The 12,232-nt window shown below is 40.5% G+C and overlaps 1 protein-coding gene across 1 annotated transcript in view; it reads right to left on the minus strand.

Annotated features, from left to right (window-relative positions):
* LOC106930317 (uncharacterized) overlaps positions 1–11,806 on the minus strand; it is a 33,019-nt gene extending 21,213 nt beyond the window's left edge. The window contains exons 1-11 of the mRNA XM_015007775.2: positions 11,216–11,806; positions 10,934–11,100; positions 9,077–9,651; positions 5,993–6,013; positions 5,843–5,905; positions 4,260–4,313; positions 4,136–4,180; positions 3,990–4,016; positions 3,580–3,624; positions 3,331–3,375; positions 2,745–2,798 (exon numbers count right to left, since the gene is read on the minus strand). Of these exons, the coding sequence (XP_014863261.2) occupies positions 2,745–2,798; positions 3,331–3,375; positions 3,580–3,624; positions 3,990–4,016; positions 4,136–4,180; positions 4,260–4,313; positions 5,843–5,905; positions 5,993–6,013; positions 9,077–9,651; positions 10,934–11,084 (1,080 nt within the window). The 5' untranslated portion in view covers positions 11,085–11,100; positions 11,216–11,806. The remainder of the gene's footprint in view (positions 1–2,744; positions 2,799–3,330; positions 3,376–3,579; positions 3,625–3,989; positions 4,017–4,135; positions 4,181–4,259; positions 4,314–5,842; positions 5,906–5,992; positions 6,014–9,076; positions 9,652–10,933; positions 11,101–11,215) is intronic.
* Between the last annotated feature and the right edge of the window lie 426 nt (positions 11,807–12,232).

Here is a 12,232-nt window from a genome sequence, read left to right on the forward strand (position 1 = left end):
CCTTTGTGAAAAAAACCTGAAGATACAAAGTCTTGTTGGTGGCCTAATTAATAATGCAGACAAGCTATTCAACCTTTATTATGAAAAATATGGGTTGTATATTGACAGTACATTCTGTTTTCCCTAAGTAAACTGGATGTACCATTAAATATAGTTTATCTCGCAACTTTTAGCATTACAGTACGAAGTTGTAAGATGAAAAATTTGATACTGTTGATTTTCCAAAATGGCATAATTTGGAAAATATCAAATATTATTAATTAATAAATTTAAAGATTTCTTTACCTACTTCTGTTAGCTCAGCTGGCCGAGGAACATCAGTGGTTAAGCTCAGTTTTCGTTTGACCCATTTGACTGGCAGCAGTGTGGGAGGTCCATCAGAATTATGAACAATGGGCGTATTTATTTATTTAAAATGGACAGCATGAGAAAAGGGTGTCAGTCAGAACTGGAAATTATTGCTACTTATTTTCGTCTACGTCCCGGTCCCAATGCTCAGTGCGCACCCTACGTGCGCAGTGCGCACCCTCTGTGAAGTGTGCATTCAATCGAAGTCCACGTAAAGGTTCGAGTGCACAACCACGCAAAAATGTGAGAACTGGGACAGTACGCCCCTGTGTCTTAACTTCGACATCCAAAATGGCGGGACTTGGTCACTGTTTAGGCATTTGTGCTGCTAAAATGTACAACTACAACAAAGCAAATGATTTTAAATGTAAAGGTATTTTTGCTTTCCTATGTCATTGTTGGAGATATGTATTTTATTAGTGGAGAAAAAAATTTAAACTTCAGTCAGACAGAAAGTTTTTCCCAGCATGTGTGGAAGTGAAGTTAATGATATGGATAAATATATTTAACAAAGATTTAATGTACTAAAAAGTTTAAGTAATCGATTTGCCATCAAGCTTAATTATTGATTAAGACACCAAGTCCTCAACGATATGTTTTCCCTTACATGCTGCTGCAGCTGATATGTTGATTAAAGGTCTGATTCACCACACATCCTGTGTATTATTAATGTCTGAGTGATCCACATAACTTCCCCTCATCACTCTCACGACTCGTGCTGACGTCTTGACTGTTTTCTTATAAGATGTTTATGGCTTCAAGGACACGTTAATCATCAGGGAACCGTGTTCACAAGCAGCTTGTTTCCTTTTCCGAAGCCATTCGATTTAATGGCAAGTCTTGTTTTCTGTCTGCACAAATGGCTGTTTTTTCAATTCTGTTTTTTTTTTTTTCATGTTTCAAAAGTGCAAGCAAGAACAAACAAAATGTCTTAAACAGCCACATTTTCGGCAAATTTTGTTTTCATTGCATATTGTTCTTATGTCAGCTGTACGTGATTGGCAAAAAACATACGAGTATTTTTGATATGTTTTGGAGACAAACTGGACACGGTGACGTCTGAAGTCTAGACAATGAAGATGTTTGACTTTGTTGGTCTTCAGCTGAAGCTGCACAGGTGCTGATGAGTGGAGGTAATCACTGTCATCAGGAAGATACAGTTTAAAAAATGGACGACGACATTGAACCTCAACAGAAAGGCCTCAGCCAAAGACGGGATGAAAAATCTCTGATTCATCTTCACCGAGACGAAGCTTCAAGGTTCAGGAAGAAACAAATCCTTGCAAAAGTATTTATACCTCTTAGATTAAATCATAAACTTCTATATATTTTACTAAAAATGTGTGCGGGATTAGTATTCAGTTTACTTTAACACCCTTAAATAAAATCCAATGCAATTGATTTGCCTCTTCATAGTTAGTAGACTCCTTCCCACTTTTTTTCAAAGTATTAATGGGAAGTTGTGGGCTGAATACAAATGTATTATTTTCATTTTGCAAAAGTTGAAAACCATGTATGTTTGTTCATCTGCCTACTAAATATACATTAGTTTGAGTTGCTCAATTACATAAAATCCCAACAGAATCTACTGACGTTTCTCGTTTTATCCTTACCAAAGCAGCACGTTCAGGCAGTCAGAGGGTTCCTTGGCGAGAAATCCCGTAACTCATCTTGTATTTTTCAAGGTCAGACTTGTAAAGTAAGCCTGGCAAAGCCAAAAACGTTTCGGAGCCACTGCCAAACGGTCGCCAGATGTTTTGCATCTTACTAGCATTTCCAGTTATAAAACCTCTTCTCTATGTGGACCATTACTTTTTCAATCGAGTTAGAAAGCTCGTGGTGTTACCTTAGTTACCAGCAGTTTTCAAATAAAAAAACACCTTTACTGAAAACGTAGCGAATATGAAAACTAAACCGAGTAGTCCTGAAGGTCGCGGTCTATAGCAAGGTAGGTTTATTCCTCCCGATTGACCTCCTTATTTGTTGATAAGGGAGAAATGACAGGAATAAGGTTTCCTATCAGCATCTATTATTGGCCCAGTTGGTGCACTGGTTAGCTACTGCTGGGGAAAGATGATTGGCAAGATGGAGATGTGAAGCTGTTCTTTGTGTGTTGGATGTGACAAGAAAAAAGGTTACGCAAGGTTTTAAAAGCTGACACACGAGACTCTTGACTTGATATCAGAAGGTGTTGGCTATTTTTTGAGAGCGGCCGTCACCGTTTTTCTTATGTCGCCACATGTTGGTGCGTTTAAAAAAACCACACAAAGTGATTGCTTCATACAAACAAAGAAAAGAAGGGCATGTTGAGAAACAGCAAGTTCTGTCATTAGTCTCAGATTAGCATGCATCAAAAAAACAAAAGAAAAGAAAAAAAAGGTCAAAATCGTGCTTACTTTTTTGCCCATGATTCCTTCAGGTCCCACATCACCTGGTTGACCTGGCAAACCCTAAAGCACAAATAATAAAGGTGTTGCACGTTAAACCACGAGCACGAAACACAAACCACAATAAATCACATACGAGCTCTTTTCTTGCCACAGTAAGTGATGAAACACATTTTGTTCATTTTCTTTTCCTTTTGTTTACTTTCACTAGTCACAGACAAACTTGATTGCAGCCAGAACTGTAGAATCAAAAGCAATCAATCAAAAGGAGGGACGGATGGGAAGACTTTGTTTTTGTTTTTATAAATTCCTGAAGGAGATTTTTTTTTATGACCTTAAACAACCTTGTCACGCTGGAAAACGTCTTTCGGGTCCAGGTTTGTCCAGTGTTAACACTTGTTTCACGATCATAAACATGGAAATATGACAAAGAAGCCACAAAAACAACAACTGAAACAATGAATGACTCAGAGATTGCATAGTGAATATTTGAGCATTTCTTAGTCTAAAAGTGACAATTCTATATATTATTTGATTGTGTAAAAGCAGTAGCTGGGTTTAAATGACTCTAATGGAAGAGTGTGAAAAAGTTCACCTGAAGTCCACGGTTTCCTCTTGGACCAATAACACCTTCAGGGCCCTGAAAAAAAACAAAACGTGCTTTTATCAGAAATGAATGTAACAGATGGCAAAACGATGGAAAGTGTGAACTACCTTTCAAAAAGACAAATACTTAGCTTTAGGTAGATTTTTTTTTCATCTCAAGCTGACAAATCATCATCGTGGTAAATATTATATTTTATATTTGTTGTCAAGTTGGAATAACAAAGAACTACAAACATACTCTGTCTCCTTTAACGCCTGGTGTGCCACACTCTCCTCTCTCTCCCTGTGAGAGAACAAACAAAGTTTAGGTTCCTTCTCAAACACCGTCTACACAAAAATAATGCTGTTTGTTTACAGGTTCAGGTTTGAGCTGATTTGCGACAATGTCATGGGAATATACAGAATCTGAGAGCTTTGCAGTCGCAGAAGATGACAACAATGTGCAGACGATTGCAGGCAGGTCTGACATTAAACAAAGGACGATAAAATGCCACAATGTCTTCAAAGTCACAGTGTGCCATTATGTCTGAAGCTCATAATCCCCCGGTTACTGTCACTTATAATGATGTTAAATCAGCGTGGGAAGAACCCTTTGCTTTAGAATCTAACGAGGCATAAGAGGGGTTTGTATTAAAATCCATACAATACCTTCTCTCCTTTGTATCCTGATTTACCCTGTGTGCACACGAGAGTTTTGTTAAATCAAGCAAAGACAGAAGAGAGAAGGATTTTGGTCAAAGAAGACGATACATTGGTCATAACTTCACGAACCAAACTGAAGACTCTTGACTCACCTCAGCTCCTTCACGGCCTGGAAGTCCACTGAGACCACTTTCACCCTAAAGAAAGATTTTGATTTAACGTGCGACCCTTGAACTACTTGCTTAAGTGGTTCAAGGGTTGTTGGATTGGCAGTACCTTCTGTCCTTTCGCGCCTGGGCTTCCATCATCTCCAGGACGTCCTTTCTTGCCCTACGGTAGAAGTTGAGGCAACATGAAAACAATCTCGACCACTGAAGATTATTTTGTGAGCAGACGTCTCTTCTATTCCTGTTTAACTTCAAGGAATAGACAGCAGCTGATGATCCATAGGGCTTTCCCTGAGGAATGATCATTTGCTTTCTGCTTTTCTTTGAGATATGGCTGTGGGTAAATGGGTGGTTTGGGATTTGGAGACGGTTTGATGGTAAAGGCAGAAGAGCAAACAAAAAAATCTTGGTGTACTCACAGAGTAGGATTTAAACTTTAACATACACATAAACCAAACCAAGAAATCAGCCTACCGTCACCTTAAAAAGATCACCAGAATAACGAACTTCCAGCTTTTCAAACCAAACATTAGAGCTGCATTGTTTGCAGAAAAAATGGCTTAAGTCACTGAGTGTGGGGAACGGATGAGTCAAACGTAACTGATGCTGCCTTGTCTACTCAGTAAACTTCTTGGCCATTTTCTCTCTTATAATATAGACTCTATGAAACACTCTTGTCTTCAAGTTATCTCCGGTCGCATACATTGCTTTTGTCACTGTGTCCCTTGCTACTCCTGATGTATAACAGCTTTTGTTCTGAGCATCAGGAGTAAAGGGGTAATTACTTTGCTTTAATCCAGAGAAAAGGCTTCAAAGCAGTAATCACTTTGACTGTGACCGACCTTCTCTGTTGAGGAAAAGGCGAGCCCGTATCACGACATGCTTGGCAGCTAAAGAAAGTCCTGCATGTAGCACTGAATCTGCCAAGCATGTGTTCTCAGATAGTCCCGAGAGGCAGGATTCCTTCAGCAGACATGACTCTGCTGATTTCCCATGTAAATATGCGTTTAGACCTGTTTTCAATAAACTGTTGGGAAGAATGTAAAGTATTTGCTTTACTCTCACCGCTTCGGGGAGACAAGACTTCTGAAAACCCGCACAAGTCACTAAACTCTTCCGAACCCTGCAATTATGTAGCCTGTAGGAGCCTTTGTCTGCAGAGCTCTCCTCGGCACTGATTGTTAAGAAGCAGATTTAACGTCTGGGAGCAGCAGAGGAGCACAACACAACTGAAGTGGTTTAATGTGGTTGTGTTTAGTGACTTGGAAATGGCTGAATAACATGCACATGTGCCACTTACTGACCACCCGAGTTATGTCTTCTTTGTACAGTCCCTTTTGTATAATCTCTCTAGTCTAGATCACCCAGAGTGCCAGGGTCTCTAATCATTTTCTCAGGGCAATTAGATCCGCAACATCATAGATCCTGCACTGTACAGGGGCCACAGAGATGCGTAGGGCATCTGCCATCTTATGACTTCGCTCTTCTTCGGTGTTGTGTGAAGTACCCTGCTGATGTCCAAAAAAATGAGCATCTGTTCTCAACAGAACACCAATGTTCAGAGGAACGCAAACTGAACTTGTTCTAGAGCGAGATCCCTGTGTGTGAAAACATGCCGTTTGTGGGCCCATTATGCATGTTTGTCCATACAAGCCATCATCCCTGATTGGGTGGATATAAAGTACGACTTACCGCAGGGCCACTGGGTCCTCTCTCACCTTTCTCACATTTGCATGGGTTCAGTTCGAGTGGACACTGGAAAAACATGAAAAATGACGGTGAAAACGTGCACAAGAACCACAACCAAACAGAACTTGTAACACTGGCAGTTTTGACACTTACACCTTCTTCTGCCAGCGCCATCTGCAGGGCGAGAAAAGGAACAGAGTCAAGTCAAGTCTTAACTCTTGTGCGTGCGAGGACTGAGGCAAACGTAGAGGACTATGGCAAATGATACAAGTTTTATGTGTGTGAGGTCGGTTGGACCTCATTTCTACATACAAGGGTTAGTAATATAGATTTAAAAAATTGTTTTTAAAAATGAGGCTCACACCTAATAAAATTTTACAAACTAGTTGAATTCAACGTGTGATGGATTCAATTGGGGTTTAACGCCTTTTACGTGATTCCAACTCCCGGTTTTACAAAGATTTATAACTGGTGCTGGGTAATAAAATGCAATAGTACATTGACAGAGTCTGACTTCTCTAAATTGATACCGATCTGATTTTTTCCTTCAGCAACAGAGAAGCTTTTAGTGCAGTTGTGGTTAGCATGGCAGGTTCACTTTAGACTGACTCAGCTGGTCAGGATTAACTGATTTTACTTGCTCACAATACAAACCACCAGATGCTTAAACTAAAAAACACAGTCTTAAACCGTTGATGAAGCATCCCTCTGAAAGTGGCTGCTCTTTATTTTTAAGCTGTTTTCAGCAGAGGACTTCCCAGATGGTTCTGTGAAACAAACCATCTGGTGCGTCGGATTATTTCCTGTACTTCCTCTTGTTCGACGCGTCCTGCCAGAACAATCATTTGCTTTCACTGGGAAGCAAATGAAATTCTCAACTCTGCAATGCTAGTAGATTTAAAAGGATAAATTGGATCAATTAAATATTCCACCGAAGGTCAAGGAGGGGTTTGGGATTGAGATGTGAAGCCAAATTAACAGTCTGTTCACTCTTGAGAAATTGAGTCCTGCGGTTTAATGCTGGGGCTAAAGATAAAAGACATGCTCTCGGCTGGTACAGAGGCACATGCTTATGACATACAGATGCTGCCTATACAAGGAAATGAGATGAAAGTCTGATTCATAGCTGCTGCTGCTGCTGGGTCCTAGCATGCCAGCAGAATGGGTTAGATGTCAGACGCAATGCTTTGCATGTTTTTGCACCATGTTCCCCATAAAGTTTTTCATCCATCGTACTTAGATGAGTGTACCACTGGTGTCAACACTTAAGCTCAGGTCTAAAGCAGCGTTTGAAGTGTTTGTGGGATGCTGTTGCGTGCGTTGCGTGTCCTCAGACTCATGCCGCTTACTTCACCCGGTTTTCCCCACAAAGCGTTTTAATGCGGAGCATGTGTGGCGACCGAAAGTCAAGATGTCGACGCCGGGGATGCTGTTGTGCAGCTCCGTATTCTAATTAACACAGCAGTGGCTTGTAAAAGTCAACCGTTAATGTTTACGTAAACAATCGAGTGCGAACGCGTTTGCTTTTTTCGCTGAACGTCTATAGCATAAATGTTTACAGACAAATCCCTTTAAGGTTTCTGAAGTCCTCTGCCAACTCGAGAGGGCTTGTAGGAAGCAATCTCAGCGAGCAGCGTTCAGACCAGACCTGTTAGTCTAGCAGCAGGTGTACATTAGGGATGCAATAAGCCAGGAAATCATAGCATCGGCCGCCGTCAACATCGGAAGCAGGGGAAGTTGTTATTGGGTGCATGGTGAAACTTAAGGTGCTAACATTTGGAAAGCATCTGTTCACATAATGGCTTTTTGAGGCTTCCATCTCCAATCAATTTCTGCCCTCTGGAGAAAAAAAAAAAGCAATTATCAAACACACACACACACATGCAATTTCACAAGTGATATAAGTTGCAGTGAAATGTTGTGGGCTTTGGGTGTTTATGCAAGTCTGAGCATGAACACCAAAAAACATGTTACCTCTGATCTGCCTCCCAAATGAAATTGTTTGGAGGAATTCGAGAACTTGCCAAGTTGTCAGTTATTCCTTTTGTTTGTGTGTGTGTGTGTGTGTGTGTGTGTGTGTGTGTGTGTGTGTGTGTGTGTGTGTGTGTGTGTGTGTGTGTGTGTGTGTGTGTGTGTAAATGAGCTACCTGCTATTTTTTCCCGTCTGGAACAAAAGTCAGTTGTCAGCCTAATGAAATCATTAGATGGCATTTGAGGTTTTGGTGCAATGCCATAACCTGTGCCTTAGGATTTTCCCCTTATTTATAAGGAGAATGTAGTAATAATTTCTGCAAATTTATTATACCGAGCTAGTAAATACCCCAAGTACGTTCGCCCTGAACTTAGCATGAAGAAGAGCAGCATGTAGTAAGGTCTTAACCTGACACTCTACAACTCCAACTTCAATCTAAGACTCTCATTTTTGTGGTTCATTTGTAAACTAACGCATAAGACGCAAGTGGAACCTCAAAAGTAGAATAAGAGGACCTTCGTTAGCATATCTTGCTCAATGTGAAAACAAATCACCCTAAAAACTTAAGACTTCAGACTCTCAAACAATTGGAACTGTCTTGAATCTTGTGATCTTGACTAATAGATTTTGTGACTTGCATAAAATCTGTAAAGTATTGCTTTTGATGTGATCCTGTTCTGAGTAGTGCATGTATATTGGGATCAGGGTTGTGGAATCCACTGTGTCAGTAAACTGTTTTCACAGAGTAATTTTGCTCCTATTATATTTTTGACTTTCGGTCTGCTAATGTGGAAAAAACACAATTTTGCAACTCCCGTGTTTCCATTAAATAAGAACTGCAATTGAAAAACTTGCGTAAATAAGTTTGATCAGGCGATAAGTCAGTAAAGTACAGGCAGCGCCATCCTCCTCCAACTACTTCCTGTTGTCTTCTTCGTAGTTTATGCCAGTGGCAACATCTGGTTGTTGATCATGTGACTCGTGATGTGGAAAAAAAAAAGTGTTTCCATTGCAGGTTTGTGAAATAAACCGGTTTCAATAAGGCCAAAAAAGACCAACTCATCACAGTGCCAAAACTTTTTTATCAAAAAAGGGGGAAGATTTTCAAAGCTGGCATGTTTCCATTAGAATAATTTATTTCAAAAATGCTAAATTGCGCAGTTAGGTGGTAAATAGATACGCAGCTGACAAAGCATAGTAAGCTGTTGACTAAATCTACTATAACCCAACACGGATGCAAGGAGTGATGTTTTTTTTTTACTCACAATCTCCTTGATGACTTTATCCACAATGCCAACATCTTGCAAGTTGTGAAGGTAGCGGGTAGCTGGGGAACTAGCAATTCGACGCAGCTGTGCGATGTTGGCTGCTTCGTTGGCTTCAGGTGTGATTCCTATTGTGAAGAACCGAACGCCTTGGTTCCTCGCATCCTCCACAGCGTCAAATATGTTTGGGTTCCTTGGGTGCGAGATGCCGTCGAAGAGCAGGACGGCCACCTTGATGCTTTTGGTGCCCGACTCCTCCAAGTAAATGCGCGTCAGGTTGGTGATGGCGTAGGTGGTGTAGGTGCCGTGGCCTATGTACGGAATGGGAGCGACTCTGGCTTTGAAGTTTTCAATGCCCCTCCAGTCTCTGAAGGTCTGCTCTATCTTGACCTGGCTGCTGTACTGAAGGAGGGCAGCGCGGGAGCTGAGTCCGCGGCCACTCTCCATCCGAAGGCCCTGCAGTCGGTCCATTACGTCGGAAACAAAACGTTTCTCCTGTTCGTGGTTGTCCTTGGCACTCTCTGAGCTGTCGACCAGGAAGGCCAACTCCAAACTGCAGTCTTCATCGACAGAAGCTGAAAAAATAAATAAAAATCTCACAGTTAGCATTTCATAAACATGTGTGAGCAATAATTAAAACTTGAACTTATGTAAAACTGTTTATTTCTCAATATATGCAAATTTTATTAGCTATTGAAGTAGAAGCTGTTAGCTATTCAGATAGCTGAATTAAGCAATGTGTAAAGTTCTTACTCTTCGGTTTTGTTCGGCTAATGCAGAGGTTCCCAAACTGGGGGGTTTGGGAGGTTTGGGAACCACTGGGCTAAGGTAAGCTAAAGATCTTTGTAGCTTCATAGACCGAAAAATTGCCAAAGTGACACCCATTTCAGGATTTATATTTGCAATTTAACGTGCTAAAATTTAGTTGTCACAACTCTACAACAGAAGCAGCGCAGAAAATCAACGCCATTGTTCTCATCTGATTGGCCCAGTTGAAATTCTGCAGGTGAAATTGAGCTCAATGGGAGAAATCCCAGACAGAGCAGCGAAGGGAGATGAGAGTTGATCGGAACTGCATAGAAAGACAATGGCCTTTTTGAGATATTTTAGCCTATTTCATGTTGTCAAGCTAGTTTCTTGAATCTACATTGCAGGGTGCCATTAGTTTTGAGAGTGGCATGTAAAAACATGTGGTTAACCACAGGTAAATAATCATTTTACAAGGGAGAGAACTACTTTTGTTCTCTCACCTAATTGGTTAAAAAGGACCTCAATCTGTTTTCATTTTCCATCAGCATAATTTTGGCTTCATAACAAACACATGTATTTATTTTCTTTAGTTTGCTGGTGCCAAACTGTCAACCTTCCATCTACATCTTGTCCGTCACTTTCATTTCCCGCCAAGTTTTGAGATCAAAATGAGTTTGAAAGCTGGTGACTCTGCGACATTTCCCAGAACGTTGTAAGTTTATCAAACCGGCTCTTCATTTTCAAGACAAACTGCTCCGAGCGTCAACCTTCTGCTGCGGGAGGAGGTCGCAGATGTAATAGAGGGCTGAGGATAAACCACATTAATCTTTGCTTGAATATGTCACAGAGAGAATGCGCCCGAGGAAACAGGATTCTGAGTGAATAAAACATTTGGGTAACGGAGCACTAAGCGGTCACACTGGAGATGGATTGCTTAGAGAGCCGAGATATGATCAATCCACGTGTGCTGCCTCCTCCAGCAACGTCCTTGCTTGAGTATCAGGTTCAGCTTTTTCACTGTGAGCATTTTTTTTAACAACGTCCCCATCCGTGTTTTTCCTCCCCCCCAAAAAATAATGAGGGAAGCAACCTCTGAGGAAAACTTACATTTGCCATTCTGTGGTATGGAATTTGGTGTGAAGAGTTTGTTTTTCCTCCTTGTGGTCACAACTTCATCTTCGTATTCTTCTTCATAGTCTTGAGCCCAAACAGCCTGAAGCCTCCATAGCAGGAGCAGCCAGTGCAGAGAGTGAACCATGACTTTTCTCAGAGGGCTTTGAGTGCAAACATGGAGATTGAAAAATGATTAATAATAAATACATTTTTAAAAATTAGAACTTTCATTTTGCTATAAGCAAAAAAGTTTTCTGAGAAATTGTGGCTGCATACCTTCCAATGTTGCTCCACTATTTAAGCTCTCCTGTCAGTAATGAAAAATATCCAGGGAGACAAAGGAGAACTTCTTCATTCAGGTTTCCATCTGCAGGTTATTTGGGTTCTTCCAGATGTCGGACCTTAGCTGAGAATCTGCTGCAGCCAAATTAGGCAGCACACACTCATTCCAGCAGGATCAGCAGCTAAATAAAAAAATTAAAAAAATAAAAAAGAAGAAAGAAAGAAAACAAAAGTTGAGAGCTCACTCCGTCTCTCATGGGACTCCCTCAATTTCAGTCATTGTGATCCTGAGTTAAATGAAAAGAAAGTCCAGCCCTTTTTTTTTTCTTCTTCTTAAAACTCTCCCACTCCCTCACAAATGTTTCGGTAGAGCGTGGGGTGTGGAGGAAGAATAAAAAAAAAAAGTCCCATTATGACTGTTGCATTCACTGTTTTCTCCTCATGCTTTCATGTTTTCATCTGGTGAAAATAGCAGCAATAAAAAAAAAACCTTGATGCGGAGCTGCTGTTGTTTTTACCTCCATCAGCTGGACAGAATCAGAACAGAACTTATTTGGGAATAAAATAAGGGATTTTAGAGAGAGTAAAAACTGTTTTCACCAACAACAAGAGCTGAATGGTACGCTGACTTTTACCATCCAAGCATTCTCTAAACTGCTTTATGTTGTGCATTGCAGTCATTATTTGATCACTTTTACTGGCATCCCAACAACATTTTGCTACTGTTCAATGCATTCCCAAAAGATGCCGTTTTAAAGATTACAATGTAATTGGAATGCTGTAAAGAAAAGTCAACATAATTATGCACATCAGCTTCTGTTTTTACGAATGCACAACGAGGCCGGTTTTTAATGCGCTAAAAATGTTAAACACCTGAGAAATGTTGCATTTCCATGTTGGTACGTGTAAGTTGTAAATTGGCCAACATGTTTTAGTTCCAAAAAATAATTTGGTTTTTCATGTGATCATGCTGTACTGAACTTAGTCAGTGGTTAAGAGCTATAATTACAG

Source organism: Poecilia mexicana, unplaced genomic scaffold (genome assembly GCF_051168715.1).
Source record: "Poecilia mexicana isolate PSO_F unplaced genomic scaffold, ASM5116871v1 scaffold_2, whole genome shotgun sequence".
NCBI classification, from domain to species: Eukaryota; Metazoa; Chordata; class Actinopteri; order Cyprinodontiformes; family Poeciliidae; genus Poecilia; species Poecilia mexicana.